This window comes from Sorex fumeus, unplaced genomic scaffold (genome assembly GCF_029834395.1).
Source record: "Sorex fumeus unplaced genomic scaffold, SorFum_2.1 ptg000063l, whole genome shotgun sequence".
NCBI classification, from domain to species: domain Eukaryota; kingdom Metazoa; phylum Chordata; class Mammalia; order Eulipotyphla; family Soricidae; genus Sorex; species Sorex fumeus.
Genome location: NW_026606120.1, coordinates 39,456,292 through 39,480,527, shown reverse-complemented (window position 1 = coordinate 39,480,527; position 24,236 = coordinate 39,456,292). Strand labels below are relative to the sequence as shown.

The window sequence follows — 24,236 nt, the reverse complement described above, 5'->3', positions numbered from 1 at the left end:
AGAAATGCTCTCATATACCTCTGTGTCCCTTTGATTCAGGAAATAATTATATAGTTAAAAGGAGACTGAAATTTCAATATTTTTTACTTATTGAAAAGCAGGATGGGGTTTTCAGAACAAACAGTTTGGGGTCTTGAGAAAATTAGGAGGTCGGCTTCAGAATGAACAGAATGGAAGCCTCGAGATCATCAGGTCATTTGCTCCCAGTACCATGATGTGCTTGTTTCTGTGTACTTTATTCTAAAACATTACTTGTAACGGGTCTTGGAGTCTTCTGTTTTGAAAAATGTACACGTAAAGGCCATGAAGGAACAAAACAAAGTTCACTGAATCTCTGTTGTTCTTTCCTGCAAAACCAGGTGTGAAGACCTACTATCTCTGTCCTACCCAATTTATCTGTGCTAGGGTCAGAGTTTTTTTAGGGTCCCAATATCATGGTTTGTATTACCATGCATTATTTTTGTGGTTTTTATTTGCTTGTTTTGGGGGCCACATACAGCAGTGTTTCAGGGCGAGTCCCAGATTAGGGCTCAAGGGTTGCTCCTGGAGTTCTTGCTGTTGCAGGCATCAAAGCTGGGCCTCTTGCATACAAAGCATGCACGCCAGTCTTATGAGTCATCTCCTTGGTCTGATATTTGTATGTTTTTGAAGAGTATATAAATGGAATCATATAGTATGAAATTATCTTCTTTTACCCAATTTTATGTTCCATCTGTTTTTGTGAATCTGCAGGTTGTTCATTCTCTTTATTAGGCACTATTACACAATGTAAACAACTTTATATGCCTTTTGGTGAGCAGATTTCTAATGCACATATATTTAGGATGTACATTTCTATCGCATATTTATATATTGCATGTATTTGTATTCATTCATGCACGCATATGCATATACTTTAATATATAGTGCATATGTATTTAGGAGAGATATTGCTTGATTAACTCTAACAACCAACAATAAATTTATGTAATTGGTCTAGATCTTTCTTTTGAGCTGCAGATGTACACATTCCAATCTGCTGACACCTCCATTTGTAAACATCTCAAATGTAAACATATTCCATTTTCTTCTCCATGATCCCTAATTAGTTAATGGCTTCTTAGTCCATCTAATAACTTGAGAGAGTCGTCTCAATGGTTTTTTTTCCTACCCTTCCCGGGAAACCAATCTTACTATGTCCCTTGGGTTCCGCCTCTGATTTATATGTCTGACTTTTATCTATATTGGAAAAAACTGTCCAACGTTGCCTATCTCTTAGGGTCATTGTCACAGTTCAGTCACCATCGTCTGTGGCCTTGGCTAGTGCGAACGCTACGGGACTGTCTTCCAGCACCCGATTCTGTCCTCGTCCACACTAGCCCCGGATAAACCTCAGCTACGCATCACTGACGTCCCTTCAGCACTTTCTGTTCCAGTTCACTGGCCGAAGAAACAACCCACATAGAGCCTGGTCTGCGCGAGTAAGGCCGGCAAGGGCCTGCACGACCGGCCTTTCCTCAGCTCGCGGAGCCGCCCGCGCTCCCAACTCGGCTCGGTTCCGGACGGCGCCGGGCCCTCCCGCGCCTCCACAACGCCCCGCGCCTGCTGCTCCCGCGGTCCGGCCGTTCTCGAAGGCTCGTTTGCACGAGGGGCCGCGGAGGGTCCTTCTTCGGAGCCCCGTCCCTGGTTTGGGGGAGCGAACCGCTCCGGCTCTGCTTCTTCCCGGTTCTGACCGCGATTCCTGACGCGCAACGGCTCGTCTCCACGCGGCATCCTCGTCTAAGGCTCCAGCGGGCGCCACCCTCGGTCCGCGACCCGGTCGCCCTGGCGCGGCCTCGGCTTCGCGCGTCGCCGGCGGCGAGGCCCGGCGGTCGGGCAGAGCCAGCGCCCGGGGCCGAGCGGCGCCCGGGACGGGCCGGCGTCGGGCGCTCCCCGGCCCGCGTCGCCCGCCTCCTGCCGGCGACGGCGGCGACCCCTCGCTCGCGTCCGCCCGCCCCGCCGCATCCCGACGGCCCGTTGGCGGCGGCTGCAGGTGCGAGCCGGACCGGCTCCGGACGGCGCTCGGGCGGCCGCAACACCCGCCTCGGGGGCGGCGGGACGCGGCGCCCGGGCCGGCCGGCGTCCCTGCGCAGGTGCGGGCGCCGCGGCGACGGCTCCGGGGGCGGGACTGACCCGCGCGAGGGGCGGGCCGAGGCGCCCGGCGCGAGCCGATTGGCCAGGCCGCCGGAGGAGGCGGGGCCCGGCCCGCGGCGGCCACGTTGGCCGGCGGGCGGAGAGGCGGCTCCGGCCCACAGTGCCCCGCGCGCGCGTCCCGGGAGCGGCGGGTCCCGCGCGGCAGGTGCGGCCCGTGCCCCGGCCCAGCCCGCCCCGCGCCCGCGCCGCCGCTTCCGCCTGCACTTCCGGGCGGCCGTTGCCCCCGGCCCGGCGGGCAGCACCTGGGGCTGGAGGTAGGAGCGGCGTCCGCGAGCGCCCGGCCCGCGGCCGAGCCCGGCTGGCGGAGCCTGGAGGGGGCCGGGGCGGGTGGCGGAGCCTGGAGGGGGCCGGGGCGGGTGGCGGAGCCTGGAGGGGGCCAGCCAGGCTGGCACGATGGCAAGGGCGGACCAGTTGCAGTGGCAGGAGCCTGGGGCCCACAGTGCCCTGGGCCACCCTTGGGTGCTCTGAGGCCCAGTTGACACCCAGTGTGTGTGTGTGTGTGTGTGTGTGCGCGCTGGGAGGTCAGAACTGCTGGCCCAAGCTGCCCTCCCCCTCCTTGCTGGAAGTGCTCCGTCCCTGGCCACAGAGCCTCACCTTTCCCTTGGAGCCCAGTTTTCCCCTGGTCAGCTGGACTCCAGAGGGAGAGGGAGACAGGATGAGCTTTCAAAGTGGTTGCAACTGCCACTTTGAAAACTCACCCGAACCGCATTCCCCTGTTCAGGCGACTGCTTGCAGGCCGAGATGACAGGACGTAGGCATGGTGTGTCATTTCTGGCATGGGAGTATTGAGAAGTGCAGTCTGACATCTGTGGTTGTGTCCTAAATGATTATGCAAAGCTCCCCCGCCTCCCCTTTTAGGGCCACATGTAACCCCAGTCCAAGCAGTGGTCAGATCCAGGGCCTCCTGTCACGTTCCCAGCCCCTGCCCTATCTGATTAGACGTCTGGGCCTTTCCTGGGTTGAGAGCTATGACATCAGTGTAGTGCCTTTTTGGGTGTAGGACTGATGTTTTAAAAATCTAAACCTGGGACTGGAGTGATAGCGCAGGGGGGAGGACTTTTGCCTTGCACGCGGCCAACCGGGTTCGATTCCCAGCATCCCATATGGTCCCCTGAGCACGGCTAGGAGTAATTCCTGAGTGCAGAGCCAGGAGGAACCCCTGTGCATCGCTGGTGTGACCCAAAAAGAAAAAAAAATCTGAACCCATTTCATTTTGGTGTGTGTAGGGAGCCCAGGTCTCCCCTAAGGCGTTCCTGTGGGCTGCCTCTCTTCTGAGTTGGGTGAGAAGGTTGGATAAGCAGAGGGCCATAGTTTCCTAGACCCTAAAAAAATCTCTGAAAATGTTTAGAGATAGAGCAGAGTTGTTGTTGTTGTTTTTAAAATTTTTTATTGAGCCACCGTGAGACACAGTTTCAAAGCTTTCATGTTTGATATTCAGCTATACAATGATCAATCACCCATCCCTCCACCAGTGCAAACTTTCCACCATCAATATAGAGCAGAGTTTAAATCCCTCCTCTGTCACCACTGGGTTAGAAAATAGACACATTGCTTAGCCTTTCTGAGCTGATTTATTGGAAGGTAAGGAGAAACAGGTTACTGGAAGGCCGGAGCAATGATGCAGCAGCTAGGGCATTTGCCGGGCATGCGGCGGGCCCGGGTTGGATCCCCGGCATCTGATACGCTCCTCTGAGCACCCCAGGAGTGATCCCTGGATGCAGTGCGGGAGTAACCCCTGAGAATTGCTGATCGCTGGATGTTACCAACCCCCCCCCAAAAAAAATAGAGGGACTATGTGTATGAAGTACCTGGTTCTGAGTGTAGTCAGCATGTCCTGCCACGCAGTCCTGTGCTTGAGTATGCAAGGCAGTGTTTCAGGTTCTCCCTGTTTGTGTTCCTAGGGCACTTGAGACAGTTCTCTGTGATATTAGTGGGAACTATTGAAGAAACAATTTACGGGTGAGGAAGCTGCAGAAAGAGAAAGCTGCCCCAGTCCACAGTGGAGCCAGAGTTTGAACTTGGCAATCTGGTTCCAAAGTCCATCCTGTTAACTACTATACACCTCTAAAAAAAGAAATCCAGGCTAGTATTTACTATTTCAGAAGGTGTGGCTAGACAACTTCTGTGGCACTGGGCTTTGCCCTTGTTGGCCTTAGGTGACTGACTCCTCTCCTCTTGCCAGGCTGGAGCAATAGCACTGCGATAGGGCATTTGCCTTGCACGCGGCCAGCCCGGCCGAGCCGAGTTCGATTCCTCCACCCCTCCCGGAGAGCCCGGCAAGGTACCGAGAGTATCTCGCCCGCACGGCAAAGCCTGGCAAGCTCCCCGTGGCGTATTCGATATGCCAGACACAGTAACAACAAGTCTCATGATGGAGACGTTACTGGGCCCGCTCGAGCAAATCGATGGAACGACGGGAGGACAGTGCTACAGTGCTACAGGCCTTAGGAGACTGATTCGCAGGGTGAGGGGAGAGAGAAGAAACGCAGGCTTCATTGCTGCTTCCGGTGTGTGTTCATGTGCGCCGAGGACAGCTTCAGTGCTGGCACTTGTGGATGGTTTGTGAAAGGAGGTGTCTTCCCATGCTGTTCCCTGTGTGGGAGTCCTGTTTGTGGATCTGATCAGCTCCTAGATCTTATGTGTACTGTGCAGTGCAGTACTTACAGTAGGAGTGTCAGCGTTGGCTGGTGAGGTGGGGGGGGGGGGGTGTGGGCAAAGGCACAGCTGCAAAATTCTGGTTATTCTCAGCTGTCTTTCTCTTCAGGCAGTTTCCCAGGTGCCTTCCTGTAGCCTGTGACTGTCAAGTTCTCTCCTTTTTACTCAGTCTTGACCCCATCCTGTATATCATAACACAGGGGTTTTTGTTTGTTTGTTTGGGGGGTCATACCTGGTGGTGCTCAGGGGTTACTCCTGGTGCTGTACTCAGGGATCACTCCCCGTTCAGGGGACCATATGTGATGCCGGGGATTGAACCCCGGTTGGCTGTGTGCAAGGCAAGCGTCCTCCCTTGGTATTCTATCACTCTGACCTCAGTAATTCAGTTTGGTCACCAAATACTCTCCATCTCTGAATATTTCAGCCGATAACTTTTGTTTGTTTGGGGTGGGGTGGGGCTTCGTGTGTTCCTCAGGAGGCCCGGGGTCCCAGTCAGTTCTTGTCTAGCAGTCAATTCAGTGCCAGGGCCCAAGGTTTGATGCTGCTCTTGCCTTACAGTGCTGGGCATCCCTGGACCACTTTTGAAGGTTGCCTCCAGGGTGCACTCACCAGTGCTTATGACCCTGGGGCTGCGCACGGTGATGCCTGGGGGGCCAAGTAGTGCCAGAAATGGAGCCTGGGTTGGACAAAGCCACTGTCTCCTGTCTCCCCGCCCCTACAGGTAGTGCTTCAAATTAAAGTAACGATGTGCCAAGGTGTAAGGTGTTTTTGTTTTTGTTTTTTTTAACCATACCTGGTGATGCTTGGGAATTATTCCTGGCTCTGAACTCAGGGATCACTCTTGACGGTGCTTGGGGGACCATATGTAGTGCAGGGATCGAACCTGAATCTGCTGTGTGCAAGGCAGGTACCTTTCCCTCTGTACTATTTCTCTGGCCCTTGCACATGCATTTGAATGAAACAAAGAGTTATTTAGGGCTGGAGAGATAGTTCAGTGGGAATGTGCTTGCCCTGCACATGGCTGACCCAGGTTTTATCCCCAGCACCCCATATGACCCCCCCAAGCCCCGCCAGGTGATCCCTGAGCATAGCCAGGAGTCAGCCCTGAGTACCACTGGGCGTGCCCTCCACCCCAAAAAAGAGGTTTTCCCTTCTTTCCTGAGCCCCAAACTTCTCTATTAATTTAAATCTGAAAAACCCAATACCTTACAGCTGATTCCATGGACAGGACAAAAAAATAAGTCACTTCAAATACCTATAAAAGGTAAATAACAGTACAGGTTGGATGTAGATTAAGAATTCTGAAATGTCAATTGAAGTTTGGGAAATAACTGGAATAGAATGAGTGGCTAACCCAATATGCAGTGATTTTTATCTTAAAAGAGGCATTTATGAAGGAATTTTGCAGAAAAGTGGATATAAAATGTGCCTGTGTAGTTAGATTTTGCTCATTAATTTTTGAGAGATTGCCCTAGTGGTGCATTGGGCATTAGTTATAACCTGACACTGTTCTGAAGAATAGAGGTTAGCACTGTTATCTTGGTTCTAAACAGTTTCTGACCACAGTATCGTAGATTAATTTTGTATTCTCAAACTCCCTAAATGTTTACATTTACCTACCTAATTCTATTTAGAATTTTTTTCCCTCAGCAGTTGCTTCTGGGAAAAAAGATACAAAGGAAAAAATCTAATGCATTTGCTTTAATATTTGGACTTAATTTTTATTACCAGTTGTCATCATGGATAGGCAGTGTACGCAGATTTGTGGGGAGGGGCAATAGCATGTGGGCCTAGCATGTGCATTGATAAGCAAGCCTCTTAACAATATTTACATGACTGTGTATGAGAACTGTGATTGTGCTCTTTAAAATCAAAGTTTGACTCTTTACCTGATTTCTCTCAGCATCATTCTTGTGAAGTGTGCAGTTCTTTAATGTTTTTTTTCTTTTTTCTTTTTGCTTTTTGGATCACACCCAGCAGTGCTCAAGGGTCACTCCTGGCTCTGCACTCAGGAATTAATTCTGGTGGTGCTGGAAGACCATCTGGGATACTAGGGATCTGACCTGGGTCGGCCGTGTGCAAAGCAAATGCCCTACCCGCTGTGCTATGCTCTGGCCCCTCTCTAATGTATTTTTGTAAAACATGACTGGGATCTAATAAAAGAGGCCAATGTCATCTGTTTTATGGTAAAAGGATTGAGAACAGTAATTCCTATGGCTTTAAAGATTTCATTTAAATGCAGATGCATTTTCTGATTCTAAAAGTCATACATGTCCATTGTGTAATTTAATGAAAATCTAGAGAATTAGAAAATTCGTAACCTTATTTCTTGGCAATAAGTGTTTCAGTGTTGGCGATGTGCCTTCCAATATCTTTCCTCCATTTTCTCTCCATTCTTTGTTCTCTTTGTATATATGGAAAATTTCACTTGTAGTTTTCATGTTACTATTTTTTTAATCTAACACCTAAGCCTTTGACCACACTGTTAACCTATTTTCCACGAACCAAGCTTTTAGTTACTGCGTTGTATTTTGTTGGGTGTACTATGATTTATTTAACTATCTCCCTGATAGTGGGTGTTTAATAATAGATTGTTTTCAGTTATTTCCTGATTGAATGTCTTTCAGTTTAATAGTTTGTCTGAATCTCATCATTTTCCTCAGGATAGGATTGTATTTGTATACAAATACAATCAGAGGGTATACATATTTCAACTTTTGTTTTGTATTGTCAGATAATTTTGACAGTGAAGTTTAGTGCATATTTGCTTCCACATGTACTAATGAGAAATACTACTAAAAGTAGTACTAATACTACTTTTTTAAGTAAAGCATACCATATATTTTAATTGGTATATGTTTGATTATTAGTGATTCGAACATTTTTGTTTTATATATCACCTTTGGCTTTGATTGTATTTTTCTAACCTGAATTGTCCATTCTGTTTTAGGCCTTCTCTGTTGGCTGAAATGTCTATGATTCTGTCGGCCTCTGTCGTTCGTGTTAGAGATGGACTGCCACTTTCTGCTTCCACCGACTATGACCAGGGCACAGGCGTGCAGGAGTGCAGAAAGTACTTTAAAATGCTCTCAAGGAAACTTGCTCAGCTTCCTGATAGATGTACGCTGAAAACTGGACAGTACAACATTAAGTAAGACCTCAATTTGTCCATTAGAATCATTTGCTTAATTGTTGCAGTTGTATGAGGTAGTAGTGGAAACTAGTATTTGATTAAGAAATCTCATTCAAGTTAAGAGTCATGTTTCTGTAACTAAAACTAAGTAATTCTGTCCTGTTTACATCAGTCTCTAGAAAAGTTTATGGTTCTGAAAATCATAGATATTAGATTATTAAATATTTATTGTTTTTTTTTACATGCTTAAGAAACAATAATGCAAATCAATAAAATCTAGTGTATTACTTACCCCCCAAAACTTAAGAACTTGATTTTCCAGTGAGGGTGTTAGCACTCATCACTCTTACATGTAAAGACTGAAACAGGGCAGTGGGTTAAAGAGTGACTTTATGAAGTCAGGGACTTCTCTGCGGTGGCAGTTGTGCAATGACTAAAAGATGAGGAAGAAGGTGGCCATATAAGGATGCTTTTGACAAAGAACAAGGTGAAAAATCTTGGATACATATCAAGGGATGAAAAAAGAAAAACAGACGTAAGGAAATATAGAGATAATAAACAGAGTGGTAGGAGTACGGTTAAAAAAAAGGAACGGGGCAAGTTAGACTGTGCTAAAGAGTTAGGATTGAGTCTAATGCAGTAGGATACCATCAAAGAATTTTAAACTCTGGGCGATTCACCAATTCTGATTGGGCTTTGAATAGATAATCCTGGCTATTCTTTGAAGCTTGGTCTTAAAGGAAGAAAGAATAGAAACAGAGATTGTTTAGGAGACTGAGAGAAACTCAGGTTGGGTGATGTTCATAACTTGAATGAAGATAACGAGAAGTGGTTGGATATAGGCTGAATTTTTGGAGTAACACCAAATTTTTGGAGTAACAGCTGGGTGTGGTCCTGGAGACCCTCAGCACCCCCAGGGCACAAGCAAACATTAAAGTAAACATTGCTTTAATCTAAATCTTAGATGGAAAATGGGATGTAAATGAAGAGAAGAATCCAGAATTACCTTTCAGTGCTGGGCCTGAGGAATGGCTAATAGTTGGATAATGAAATGAGTGAAATTAGGGGCTAAGTGTTTGTGTGGTGAAAATCAGGTTCTTTTTGGTCATGATAAGGCAGAGGTGCTCATTAGACAGCCAAGAGGCACTTCCAGCTGGCTGGTGACTGTAATGTGTGAAGTTTAGTGAAGAAGGACAAATGTGGAGATTTTGATGGGGGAGTGGGGATGTCAGCTACAGTTTAATTAAAACCAGGGAAATAGGGGCTGGAGCAATAGCATAGTGGGTAGGGCGTTTGCCTTGCATGCGGCTGATGTGGGTTTGATTCTCAGCATCCTATATGGTCCCCTGAGCACCGCCAGGGGTGATTCCTGAGTGCAGAACCAGCAGTAAACCCTATGCATCGCCAGGTATGACCCAAAAAGCAAAAAACAAAAAAACAACAAACAAAAAACCAGGGAAATAGATAAGACCGCCTTGGAGAACAGACACAGGAACTAATTAGAGGGCAGTTTGATACCTGTTGTGAGTGCTAGGGAATCAGATAAGAATAAGATACACGCGGGATATAGAAGAGGACTTTGTTAGTGAGATGAGACATGAGCATGGTCCTGAAGAGTCAGAAAGGTTTGGCTAAGGCCAGAAGAGAACATTTCAAGTGTAGTGAGAAGCAGAATAAGTAAAGACGAGGATTTAGGGACTGGGAATAGCACAGCAGTCAGCACACAGATGTGTTGGACGGGTTTGATTCTTGACACCACATGGTCCCTAGAGCACAGCTGGGTGTGGTCCTGGAGACCCTCAGCACCCCCAGGGCACAAGCAACATTGTATCACCACATCACTTGGCCAGGAGTCACCATTGGGACCCCCTGGACCGCCTGAGTGCCTCTTGGGAGCTCCCTCCCATGTAAAAAGATGGATGTTATACATATTATGATTTAGGGATGATTACAGAAAATGTAAATATTTAATCTGGAGCCAGATTCTGAATTTATCTAAAAATTCAGATTGAGAGATGTTATAATAAATTATATAGGTAGTTGTTACTGTAGTATTGACAGAAATGACTTGAGAAAATGGAGCAGTGCTGAGCCCGTGGATTACAGGGAAATAGAAAGTCTGAGGAGACAGAGGCCAACCTATGGTCATGACCTCGTCTGTAGAATACTAGGGCAAGTGAAAAAATACCAACCAGAAAGACGCTGCAAGGGAAAAGGCAGTGAGATCTAGTAAAAACGGGATATTGGAGATGTGAGAAGGAAGGGTCAGAGATGACCAAATTTGTGGTGGTATTAGACAGAGTAAAGTCTTTGGAAAGGATCACTTAAGAAAAATGAGAGAAAGAGGAGATAATGAAGGTCTATTCTGAGCATTTTAATTTAGATTATGAAAAGTGGAATAGAGATTTTTGGAATTATTTGCATAGAAGTTGAATCTGTGAGGGTAGAAATGCCTGCTGAGCACTTGGGAAGCTCCGAAGATAACCTTAGCATGTATCCACAATTCTTTGGATCACTTGGGCAATTACCTTTACTTGAGTTTTCTGATATTTCAGCTAGAAAATGTGATTAAAATATATCTGAAACTGAATATTAGTCTACTTCAGTTTTTTTAGAGAAGTTTTTTTTTTTAAACCTAGGAGTATTGCTAATTATTCAGTCACTGATTAGGCTGGTTGAATTGGGCATGAACTCGACCTTACATTTTTTTTTTTCTTTTTTACAAATTTCAGGTGCTCTACACGATCAGAGAAACTTCTCTAGTAACATACTATAGAAATGATCCCTGAAAGTATAGGAGGGCTGGAGCGATAGCACAGCGGGTAGGGCGTTCGCCTTACAAGCGGCCAACATGGCCGACCTGAGTTCGATTCCTCCGCCCCTCTCGGAGAGACAGGCAAGCTACCGGGAGTATTCGATATGCCAGACACAGTAACAACAAAGTCTCCAATGGAGACGTTACTGGGCCCGCTCGAGCAAATCGATGATCAACGGGAGGGCCTTTACTTTACTTTACTTTACTTTTTACAAATTTATTTATTGAATCACTGTGAGAGCAGCTACAAAGCTTTCGGGTTTAAGTCTCGATCATACAATGATGAAACGCCTGTCCCTTCACCAGTGCCCATTTTCCACCATCAAAAACCCCAGTATCCCCGCATCCCACACTCTTCCCCCTGCCTGTGGGGCAGATGACTTCCACATTACTCTCTCTCTACTTTGATCACATTCAATATTTCAACACCAGACCCACCATCATTATTTGGGATTTTACCCAACACTCAGATCTGCTGAAAAGGCAACAATAGACAATTTGTTTTCTATTGCTGGTTATGAATAAGGCCGCAGTAGTGGCCACACAATTTTGGGATTCCAAAATTTTAACAATTAAATCTGGAGGGATTCTGCCCAAACCTGCTGGGTTCTGAGATTTGTTCCTGAGTCTCTGGGATCATGGCCGTTAAATAGCTTGATCAGGAGCCAGGGAGGCGTTTGTGTCGTTAGGGCAGGGAGGAAAGGGCCGGCTACACCCCCATCCCGTGAGGCCCTGCATGTCTCGTCAGTGCAGGCCCAACCTGACTGTCCAGTGGCCTCTGGAGGATGACGTTCACCGAGCCGCCAGGAGGGAGCGGGTGGAGGGACAGCCCCCTCTTCCCTCTGGGGTGGCCTAGCGCCAGTGACCTACTGTGGGGACCAGATGCATTTCTGCCAAAAGCCGCTGGGTTCCAAGATGTGTTTAAGTCTCTGGGATCATGGCCGTTAAGCAGTTTGATCAGGAACCAGAGAGGCCCTGCCTCCAATTATATAGCTGAGCTGGAGGTGGTTTGTGGGTGTGTCTCCCACATACATAACTTTTGGCCGTTTACTTTCTTGGTAAACTTGGCCCCAAGTTGTTGGCATCTGGCCAAAGGCACAGCAGCAATTTTGGGGTATCTAGAAGTCTGAAGGTACCATCAGGCTGCTGATGCACTTGCCTCACAGGTACAGATTGATCTGCTGGTAGCACCTTACCCCCTAGAGAAAAAATTTGAAATGTTATTTAAAAGTTGGTCTCTTTTAGTGGCCTAAGTCTTTATGCTGAGTTTCTTTTCAGTGCTATAAACAGATGTCAGTGCTGATTAAGATTGACCCAAGTCCCTATTTAATCTGGCAAATATTGCACTTAAATTTATTTTTGCATGTTTTTTATTTCTTTACCATCTTCTTTTAAAAGTGGAGTAGAATGTAGTGAAATTTCTACCCTCTGTTTGTTGGACATTTTAGATTTTGCAATTCATTTTATTCCACAAAGGATGTGAGGCACTTGACATACTCAAACATACACATACATATACACACAAAATCATTAGTCAGGTAAGAGAATCATCTGAAGGAAACACAAAACAAACAAACACTGTCCTCCCGTTGTTCATCTATTTGCTCGAGCAGGCCCAGTAACGTCTCCATTTTGAGACTTGTTGTTACTGTGTTTTGGCTTATTGAATATGTCACGGGTAGCTTGCCAGGCTTTGCCGTGCGGGCGAAATACTCTCGGTAGCTTGCTGGGCGGAGGAATCGAACCCGGCTTGGCCAGACTGGCTGCGTGCAAGGCAAACACCCTACCACTGTGCTATCTCTCCAGCCTCATATGAAGGAAATACTAACATAATACTAGGTGCTAGAGAGATAGTACAGGAGCTCAGTCACTTGCCTTGCTTGTGGCTGTGACCTGTGACTTTCACACCATCTATGATTTCTTGCGCATAAGCAGGGTCACTCCTGAGCAGATTCAGGAAGAGCCTCTGAGCCCCTCCAAGAGTCGCTTCTATCCCCAGAACAAAACAGCAACAACAACAAAGGCAACATAGGAGAATAACAAGTGTTTGGAGATGCAAGCTGTGATTAATTTGTGGAATGAGGCTACAGGTATTACTCTGAGCTTGCTTGTGGCCAAAGCAAAGAGAGCAGGGAGGATAGCAGGTCAGGTCTAGTACTTGCAGCCTTGACTGGTGAAAACATTGCTTTGCTGTTATTGTGACCTGCTGCATACAGAAAGGAATGGCATGTGGATAGCATTCTTCCTCAGTGTAAGAAAATGTCATGAAGCGAAACATAATTGAATGAGGTTAGGAGTGGGATGAATCAGCAGAGGGCTCGCCTGGTTGAACCTAAGAATACAAATCAGGTATGTGTAAAGGAACCATCAGAATATATCATGCTTGTGATTTTTGTTTTGTTTTGACACACCCAGTGGTACTGCAGGACTGTTCCTGCTCAGATTACTCTGGCATTGCTCAGGAGATCATATGTAGTGCTAGGGATTGGACCAGGTTGGCTGCATACAAGGCAAACACCTTACCTCCCGGACTTTCTCTCTCCCCCTGTGCTTATTAGTTTTGTAACTAAGTTTTACAAAAGGATTAAACAGAGAATTTTTAGTTCCTGCCAAGAAAGCAGATTTTATATAGTATATGTCAGTATTTAAAAGTCTTATTAGTTGGTTCCCAGTTTAACGTAGTTTTATGCAATGTGTTGATAAGTATAACATAAGATACGTATCGAATATACAAAGCATGATTTATGTGTTGAAATTGCCAGATGAAACTCACAGATCTATAGTACTAGCCGGTTAGCACAGCCAGGAGCTGGCACAGGTGGCTCTCCGCCGGCTGCCGTGCTTGAGCGCCTCTCCTTCCCTCCGAGCCGCGGGAACTTCCCTCCGCTGCCCTCCTGACTTTTCCGTTACTGCCTCACTTACTTGCCTTCACAGACCACTGGAGAACCATTTCGTTTTGGTTTGCGGGCCAGGCCCAGCAATGCTTAGGGCTTACTCCTGGCTTTGTGCCCTGGGATCACTTCTGATGGGGCCCAGGGCACTGTATGGGGTGAAGGGGATGGAACTTGGGTCTGCTACACATAAGCCAGTCACTCTAGCTCCCACTCGAGAACTATTTGATTTTGTAGTTTAACATTTTTTATTATTTATGTAATTTTTTCCCTTCCCATAACTAGTTTGTAACTCATTGAGATAACTTATCTGCCTTGGCGTATATACTTTCTGATTTCTCATCTCCTAGCATTGTGGGTTTTTAATTTGTACAGAAACAGAGGCATTCTGTGCGGAATACCAACTGAGAACCAGATGAAAGTTTGTGCGACAGTCTGTATGATAGAGAACCTCACATTTGATTCTCATTCAATAAGTAGAGAAGATGAAAGTTTTGAGGAGAAAAATCAGGCATATGTAGAAAGAAGAAATCCCTTTACTCTTCTGTTTGTATGGGAAAATGAAGAATTTTGTTAGGTGTCAGTGACCAGGTTCTGGAGTTCAGCTGGTGGTGCCCACACTGGGCAGCATGGCCATTGCCGGACAGAGATCAGGAGTTTCAGCAGGAATCGTTCTCACCTCCCTCGGTCTCACTTCTGGTGTGGTAGCTCCATGTTTCATATGTGGGAGACCATGCAGTCAGGCCCACGCTGCTCTCCAGCCGTGCCGTCTCTCCTCTGTGTTTCTGTAGAGAGCTGTTGCTGGCATGGCTGTCCTGTCTGTGGCTCACACTGTGCTCAGGGCCCGAGGTACTCGGAGTCGGATTTGGATCACATTACCGTTTTGCTGCACAATTTTATCCAAGCTGTTCAGGTCGCGAGGCCGGGGATGGTCCCCCAGGAAGGGCGAAGGGATGCCGGGCAGGTGGCCTTTGTGCTGTTTTAGTGACGAGGGACCAGACGGGAAAGTGCAGAGAAACTTGTTTCAGGTCACAATGCTAATGGACGGTCTTTTGACCTCAATTTTTATTATTTCTGTTAAAAGAGGGAATTGCCTCCCTTTGTAATCTCAATTCCGGTTCTTCAAGATGTTTTCATTTTTATGGTGAGAAGTTAACCAGGGAAAAGAATTATGACATGAAATGAAATGATGAAATGACGCCTCCCTCCTTTTCTCAGTTGAGAAATAGTGGGAAAACCATGAGGTCTAAATGCAGAGTGAGCACGAAGTCCAACAGTGATGAGAGTCTTATCTCTGCAGAGTGAGGCTTGGTGGGTGCGTCGTAGGGTAGTGCAACGCACCTGGAGCTCTCTACCAAAATCTCTTGGGGAACACCATTAAATCCTTCTTTACCATTTTGTTTTCATTACTTAGCATCCAAGTCACTTTTTTACCACTTATTGAGCTAAGTGGTAACAGTGCCGGGCTGTTTTCACTCAGGACGCCCCAGAGGGGGGCAGGTGAGAGCCCTCACCGTCCTGAGGGACCTAGCCCTGGCAGCTGACCTCCACTACCCAAACTCCGTCACGCTCCTGGCCACCTCCCACACGCTTGGGCCGAGCCTTACATTTGAGTAAACATATTCCTGGACCAAGTGACTGCGCGACACATCCTAAGACACTCCTTACCCCTTTTTCCATAATTACCACACCGTATACGATAGAGAAATATATATGTGTGTGTATATATATATCGGAGAGTCTGGCAAGCTACCGAGAGTATCCCACCCACATGGCAGTGCCTGGCAAGCTACCCATGGTGTATTCGATATGCCCAAAACAGTAGTAATAACGGGTCTCCTTCCCCCAACCCTGAAAGAGCCTCCAATATGTTGGGAAAGACGAATAAGGAGAGGCTGCTAAAATCTCAGGGCTGGACAAATAGAGACGTTACTGGCACCCTCTGAGTAAATTGAAGAACAACAGGATGACAGTGACCGTGACAGTGATTGAGGTAAGATGATGCAGCTTTCCAGCATCATATATGTTGACTAGGCTTTTGCAAACTGATTTAGGAGCATAAATTTGGAGGTGGCACACCTGGTAGTGCTCAAGACCCACTCCCTGCTCTGCGCTAAGGGATCACCCCTGGTGGGGGTTGGGAGATCATATGGGATGCCCAAATTCAACCTAGGCCAACTACATGCAAGTCAAGAACCTTGGTCCCCAGGAGTGTAATTTTTACTCTAATAGTTTCTGTGGGAAAATGAGTGCTAAGTGAAATAAAACTTCTGAACTGTTTATCATTACATAAATTAAGAATTAACCTGTTTCGGTTATCTAGAAAAGTCAGGATCTTCATTTTATTGAATATGAAAGTATTAGCGTTAAAAAGGAAGTCAGAGAGAGTTTAATGTGGCAGGAAAGGAAATAAGAATATTGAAAACGCATTTTACTTCTGTGTTTTTGGTTTGTTTGTTTGGTTTTTTTTCTGGACTTATTCCTGGTTCAGTGATCAGGGTTCATTCCTTGTGATGCTCAGGGAACATATGTGTGCTGGCCATATGTAAGACTCGCTCCTTGCCTTTGTGCTGTCTCTGTCCTTCTGCGCTTTATCCAAAGTTTCAGGGGATGTAATTAATCACTTTGGCCATTTAAAATCATTTGATTCTTTTTCACCTTACAGTTTGAAGTTGTTGTCACCAGGAATATTTCATATTAATAATTATTTAATGAGGTTTAATTCAGAGACTAAAACGGGCCTTTCATTTTTCATGGAATAATGTATTAGTGGTTTCGCTTTTCACTCTTGGAGGGTAATTGGAAATTGGTTGTGTAAGAAAATATGAAGTTCCTGGTAGTTTCTGGCATGCATGGTGCATATCCAGTGTTCTCCTTTTCTTTCTGGTTTTTATCTCCTTACTAAACAACTGATGCTAGGGCTTGTTTTCACCTTGTTTCCTGTTAGGAAGATTTGTTGATAATAATCTGTAAGGGATATTTGCTTACAAACATCAAACTTACTCCCTCTCCCCACCTAAGGTGGCAGAGTGCCCATTATTTCCCCCTTCATTCCAGTGATATCCTGGACTTCATTATTACTTTTTTTTACTTCTAAAATTAATTTTAATTTTAGTTTCTAAAAGTTTCATTATAGAGCCATGATTTACAAAGTTACTGATAGTTGAGTTTTATGCACACAACAGTTTAGTGCCAAGCCCTCCACTGGCGTCAACTTTCCCCACCAGTGTTCCAGATTCCCTCCCTACCCCCGCCCCCACTCCACCCCTACCTGTCAATTTGACAGGCACGTTACAGAGTCCTAGTGGTTGCCGCTTAGATCAGTCCTGTTGTATCTGTTTCTGAGTGTGTGGCTTACCCTCACTCATACGTACCACTGGTGTAGCTGGAGCGCTGGCATAACTGTTCACCCATTACTTGCCATTCCCTTCTTCCTCCCTTGATTTCTTTCGTTCTTTGTCCTTCTCTTTGGGTGATGTACGCACCCCGCTTTTACTACAATGCATTTCCTCATTCAGTATTTCCTCAGTACTCCTTTCAGCATTTTCCCACCCAGTGTATTATATTCCACGGAGAAGTGAGGTCATCCTGTGTTTGTCTTTCTTCCTCTGGTTTCACTCGACAGGATATCTTCCAGTTTCAGCCGTGTTGCAGCAAAGTGTGTGATTTCATCATTTCTTGCAGCTGCGTAGTATTCTGTTGTGTGTATATTCAGATGTATATATATCTTCACAACCCATTCATCTTTCATTGGACACCTAGGTTGATTCCGTATCTTAGCTATCATACTGAGGGCAGCAATGAAAGCTGACTGGCATGCATGGCCTTTTGAGAGTGTTTTTATGTCCTGTAGGTAGATGCCCAAAGAATTGCTGGGTTATATGGCAGTTAAATTGTAGGTTTACTGAGGATTCTCCATACTGTTTTCCACAGGGGTTGTATCAGACAGTGGATAAGAGTCCCATTTTCACCACATCCCTCATACAAGTCAATTCCAATGCATCAAAATCCTTGAGATCTGACCAGAACCTGTAAAGTACATTGAGGAAAACATAGACAGAACACTCCAAGATTTGGATCTCAGAGGTACCTTCAGTGATCTGATACCACTGGCAAAGACAACAAAATAAAAACTGAACAAATGGGACTGCATAAAGTTAAAGAGCATCTGCATGGCAAACAAACAAACAAAAAACCAAAAAACAAAACTTGGGCTAAAACTGAAAGATAGCTAACTGAATGGGGAAAAAATATTTGCATTCAACAGAGCAGATAAAGGTTTGATATCTAGGATATATAAACTCCTCACAAAGGTCAACAATAACAAAAAATTCAAAAACCCTATCAATAAATGGGGAGAAGAAATGAATAGACACTTCTCAGAGTAGACAGGTGGATGGCCAATAAGCATATGAAAAAACGCTCAGCATCACTTATCATCAGAGAACTCCAAATCGAGATGACAATGAAATACCTCCTCACATCAGTCAGAATTGCACATATCAAAAAAGGTGCAAGCAGTTTGTGTGGCAGGGATGGGGTGAAAGAGGAACTCTCGTTACTTTTCTAAGGGGCTGAAAGTGTCATTCGTCTGTTCCCTTAATTTTGGTTATGATATGCTTGCTTTCTATTTTTCCAAAGGGTCAGATCTTTTTTGTAAGTATATGTGCTGCCAAAGTTAGCACTGGGCCAAGTCTTATCACAGAAACTTGTGACGAGCTAATTCTGAAGGAGTAGGACATTGGGAAATCGTGCATTTCTTGGAATATAGAACAATGACTTGATAACTTTTTTTTTTGGACTTGATAACTTTTAAATCAAGTCTTTTTTATATTTAAAAGTTTAAACACTTTTTTAAAAATTGAAGCAGGTTAATTTTTACTGAATGAAAACTTGCTTAGAAAGATGTGAGAGGAGATAAGGTGGGGAAATGTGTGTTCAGGAGAGAACACTGGTTTCTCCAGAGAGGAAATAACAGAAAAAGTGAGTGAGGTAGTGTTCACGGGGAACACAGGCTTCAAGAACAAGCCTCAGAGAAGGGATCACTAGGAGAATGATGGCTGGAGGCCAGTCGGGATGGGAGATGTGTGCAGAAAGTGATAAAGGAGCAAACGTGACGGCCTCTCAGTGTCTGGGTTGCAGACCACGATGCCCAAAAGGAGAGAGAGAGTATGGGGAGTATTGTCTGCCATGGAGGCAGGGGGAAGGTTGGAAAGGGGGTGGGTAACCAGGGATATTGGTGGTGGGGAATGTGCACTGGTGTTTGATCATTGTGTGATTGTAACCCAAACATGAAAGCTTGTAACTATCTCATGGTGATTCAATCAAATTTAAAAAAAGAAAAAAATTAAAAAATAACAAAGAACGAGCCTACACACTTAATTTTTTTGAGAATGGAATTCAATGTGGAAATTTCATTTTGAAAATAATACTTAGCATTTTAAACAGATTAAAGATAACTGTTGTACTGGAGAACTTGACGTCACCCAGGAAAATTGTTCACTGGGCGAAGGGGCTACAAAGGAGAAGCAGGTCTTCTGTGGAGACAGAGTCGGAAATAGGTGATGCAAGTGTGAGTTAGTCCTGTCTCCTATGTGGCTGTGTACGGCTTCACTTGCCACGCGCACAGAGTAGTTTGCTTCTCTACCTTGCTTTTATGCCATTGTTGTAGCATCTTCAGTTCCAAGTTGCAAGTGCAGGAGTGTCTGACATCCAACCCAGAAGAGAAGAATTCCATGTATGTATTTGGTGCTGTGTATTTACTGTGGAGATTGTGACTTTCACTAGCAAGGCTGGTGCAGCAGACCAGAGTTGTCCTTATAATCTCAGGGTTTGTTGATGTGTAAATTTCTTTCACAGTTTATAAATAAAATTAGACACCAGACAAATTTACCTTCAGTATTATTAATTTTGGAGGGGGGGGGCGTAAGAAATCACTTCAGTTATGAATATGTGATAGAATTAGCTTTTCCAGTAAGTGGTTGAAGGGCTAAATCCTTGTTCCTGGAGTTTAAACTTACCAGCATTACCTATTCTAGACACTCCAGATTTTGGAAAGGCGTGCATAAGGGCATGTGTGTGTGTGTGTGTGTACCTGTGTACCTGTGGAGAGGTAAGGCACTTAATAAAAGACTGTTTTTGCTAAATGGTCAGAAAACTACCTGTTACTGTTACTGCTGATCCTCAAAGGAGAAGGGCAAGCACCGAGTCATCTGTAAAATGCAAGTTCGGTGAATCTAAGGAGCGTCCAGTAGTGGTCAGCACATGAGAACAGGCGGAAACCTGCTGGGCGAAAGTATGCACAAACTGGCACGCATCTAGTGACTCAAGGGGCATTTCTAGGACTCTAAATATTATATATAAGTACCATGTACATATTCATTGAAATATATATGTCAGTGAAATGGTGAGATCTCGTAGGCTGTCCCAGTGATAACTGTAAAGGCATGAGTCTTTTGATGTATAGGTAAATAAAGTTTTATACACTTTTTTTTTTTGCCTTTTTTTGGTGTGTGTGTCATACTCAGCAATACCCAGGGGTTACTCCTGGCTCTGCAGTTAGGAATTACTCCTGGCAGTGCTCAGGGAACCATATGGGATGCTGGGAATTGAACGGGTCGGTTGCGTGCAAGTCAAACACCCTACCTGCCGTGCTATCCCTCCAGCCCGGTTTTATGTACTTTTAGAAAACTAACTTGGCATTTAAAAACTTGAGCATCATAAGGCCAAAACACTATGAGAAGCTGTAATATGGAACACATTGTAGCCTTTTTTATAAGATATCAAGTATTTATTACAATATAAAGGCTCCCTAAAAATGCTGACACATAATATTTAAAAATCCGGGCTTGGGGCCAGAGAGGTCGTACAGCAGGTAAGGCACTTGCCTTGTATTGCCCCACCTGGGTTCAATCCCTGGCATTCCATGTGCTTCCCAAGCACCGCCAGGAGTGCTTCTTGAGTGCATTCCCAGGAGTAACCCCTGAGTATTGCTAGATATGACTCCCAAACAAACAAAAATAAACAAAATTTAAAATAAACAGGGTTTCCTTGATTACATTTATTATTCAGTTAAATTTTGTGCAAGCAAAAGAAGTCATGTAGGATGAATTATCAGTAGTCTGTGTTCAGTTCTGTTATTTATATGGAAATTTAGTAAAGTCCTATCATAACAAAAAAACGATCTCCCGAATCTTTATCACAATATTAGAGGACAATGAAATGGCTCCTAGCTAACCACCTGGGAGTTTGGAATAGATAGGAACCAATCATCAGTTGTCTTGTATTTAGTTGCTGTATGTTATATTCTGTTTCTGTCAAAGATTTTTTTATAATGAAAAATCTTTCTTTGAAGAAAAAAAATTTTTTTGGGAGCATGTACTCCTAGGTTTTGGTTATTTCGTGGGAAAAAAAAATTAATGTTTACTGTGGTGTTCTTTAAACTTTTGTTTCTATTTAAAAATAATTTGAAAAGTACACAGAAGTTATATAAGGAAGGTATAAATAAATACCTGTTGTAGTATTTATTTTCATTTTACCCCACTTGCACTATTGTTTTTCTGTCCTTTATAAATAAGATAGAGAAACATACAAATTAAAGAATACATTTTTCCTAACTATTTCAGCGTATTTTTTAAGACTAGGGATAGTCTTTTCTTATACTATTTTACCGCTCTCAGTTCTAGTCAATGTATTAATTTATTTCTTCCCTTCAACTGTAAGGTTTTTAAAGAATACTACTCTCTTCTTTTTAAAAGTTAGGCTGTTGACCATTCTGATGTTCCTTCATGATTAAAACTTTTAATTTTTTGGCCATAATGCCATATGACTGAGATATCTCTTTGATGGCATCACACCTGGACACGTGGGACGTATGGGACATGGAGTTACATTAGTGACATTAGAACATTTGACCAAGGTGTTGTCCAATTTTCATTGTATAATGTTATGCCCTTCTACCACAAGGAATTCATAAAAGATGTACTAAAACTGTGCACAATTTCTAGCATCTTATCAGAACTCCCACCTAAGTTAGTATCTGTTGATTGTGCGTGCTTGATTCAGTCTTCACTGTCGGTTGCAGAGTGCTGACTTGCCAATTCCAGCACTGCTGTTCACCAGTGTTTACCAGACAGGACCCAGCAGTGCTCTTGTTCTCCCTTCTATTTATTGGTTTTATTAACTCATAAATTTCTCCATTCCCCAGTGGTCAATGATTTATTACTATAAAACCTAGAAAACCTCAACGACCTTGAAATTGTTTGCCGAAGTCTGCTGTTTTTATACATTCTAGGGAGAGTGACCAGAACTTGTGTAAGGTTTCTAAAGAGTTTGTGACTCAGACACTACTGAGTTCCAGCAACTTGAAGAATCAAATGCAAAGCAATCTGTAACTTTCACATTTGAGTGTTCTTCTCTGCTTTGTACCCAGAGGAATCAGTGTCTGAAGCGTTCAAGCTGTAATAGTCTCATCCTCCTTTAGGAACATTCTGTTATTTTTGCCTGCTGTTTTTAAACTGCTAATGAAAATAGAATCATATTTGGGTAACATTTTTGCTGGAGTTTGTAATGCTAATATCTCTGTTGGCACTGTAGCAGCAGTTTATGGTATACAGAACCAGTCTTGTGAAGCAACGAATTATACTGTGATTTAATTTGAAATTTTAAGACCGATGTTTTTTACACTGTAGTTTTATTAGCTCTTTGGGAGTGAGCTACATGATGTTGTGCACTGAAAATTACCCCAATGTTCTGGCCTTCTCTTTCCTGGATGAGCTTCAGAAGGAGTTCATCACTACCTATAACATGATGAAGACCAATACTGCTGTCAGACCATACTGTTTCATTGAATTTGGTAAGGGCTTGATTGTTTTTACCTTCTCATTATCCTGTCTCCATCCAGTGATAAGTGATTTTTCATCTAATGCTGGGGAGGGGGGACCAAAAATTTTGCTACCTTGCGTTTAAAAAGTAGTCTTTTAATTGTGGTACCTTCTTCATTAGATGCCCGTTAGGAAAAATTGTGTTTGAACTGTGAGAATATTGTGATTACTGGTCCCAGGAATTAATCCTGGAAGATGGTTTCTCAGTGAGAAGATCATAAGCAAGAGATGCGGCATTTTCTGTTTATGTGATTGTCTTTTATAGTTCTGCCTAACGTAAAACAGAGACCAGCTTTAAGGAATTGAGGGTCTCTATCATAATTGCTCAGCCTTGCTATTGTAGCTGAGAGCAGCCAAAGCAGTATTTTAAATGAATATGCCAGAGCATAGTTGTATTCTAACAAAACATTCTTTACAAAGGTAGTCGACTAGATTTACCTATGGTCATCAGTTTGCTTGACTCCTGGTACAGGAGAAAAAGAAAAACCCTTTATAAGTAGTGAAAATAAAATAGGTCTTTAGGAAATGTCTTTCATTGAATTCATTAAGTTTATTCTTTAATATTTTCTTTGTAATGGTTTAAAAGTAAATAAGGAAACAAGTCTACAAGCGTGTGTAATTTTTAATGTATTTCCTTATGTAATCACAAATAACATTGATAAATGATATTTTAGACATGCATCTCTATAAAAATGAAAGCTTTCATGTAAAGTTAAAGCAATTTTTGTTTTTTAATACATTGAAGTAGTCTGTCTTCTCACAGCCATATAATATTAAATCCTTAGTTTATTTAACAGTGATTAATTTCTAGAGTAAAAAGCTAATGACTCGATAATATATTAGCCGTTAAATACAAATAACATTAGAGCATTTCACAACAAATTGAGCAGTTTGGGATAATAAATTAAAGTATCTACAAAATTTACTGCCCATAAATAACACACACTAAAATGATTTAATTAACAAATGACTACAAGGAAATTTATTTTTTATTTTATGTAGATAACTTCATTCAGAGGACCAAGCAACGATATAATAATCCCAGGTCTCTTTCAACAAAGATAAATCTATCTGACATGCAGACAGAAATCAAGCTGAGGCCCCCTTACCAAATTTCCAAGTGTGAACTGGGTTCTGCCAATGGAGTTACACCTGCATTTTCTGTTGACTATAAAGGTGCTGGTAAGATTTCTTCTGGTGAGTTCCAGTTTTCAGTATTTAAGAAATCATTCTGTAACATCTGATACACTAGAAAATGAATCACTTGTTATAATGCTTTTAAGGCAAATGTGTGAAAAAATGTAGAAATTCAAATTAACTGTTTCTCCTACTGGTTTATTCAGGAACCTACTAGTTAATCTGACTAATCAGGAAGAATCGTATTTTTGTTTTACTTATTGAGCCTCACCTGTTGATGCGTAGAGGTTACATTTGGCTGCATACTTGGAGGGCCATGAAGTGTTTAGGAATCAAACCTGGGCCCCCAACAAGGAAAGAATGTGCACCAGCCCTTTAAGCTATCCCTCTGGCCCAGAAAAATACTTCTAACATAAGAACTACAGAGGACTCTTTGCTAAATAAACACTTAAAAGGCCTTCTCTTGAACACTTTTCTAGAAATGAATATGGTTTGTATAATAGTAGTTTGTATAAATATAATACTTTGTAGATGTGTGAAGTGCTTTGCGT

General features: G+C 43.7%; 1 protein-coding gene across 2 annotated transcripts in view; it reads left to right on the top strand.

The window, feature by feature from the left end:
- The first annotated feature begins 2,296 nt into the window (after positions 1-2,296).
- Positions 2,297-24,236, top strand: part of SEC22A (SEC22 homolog A, vesicle trafficking protein) — a 70,376-nt gene continuing 48,436 nt past the window's right edge. Inside the window, exons 1-4 of one of the 2 annotated variants that reach the window (XM_056127232.1) lie at positions 2,297-2,426; positions 7,778-7,978; positions 22,357-22,520; positions 23,551-23,745. In XM_056127232.1, coding sequence (XP_055983207.1) covers positions 7,797-7,978; positions 22,357-22,520; positions 23,551-23,745 — 541 coding nt within the window. In that variant the 5' untranslated portion in view covers positions 2,297-2,426; positions 7,778-7,796. Of the gene's footprint in view, positions 2,427-5,478; positions 5,549-7,777; positions 7,979-22,356; positions 22,521-23,550; positions 23,746-24,236 lie in introns of those variants that run through there. The other variant, XM_056127231.1, reaches the window with a different exon arrangement.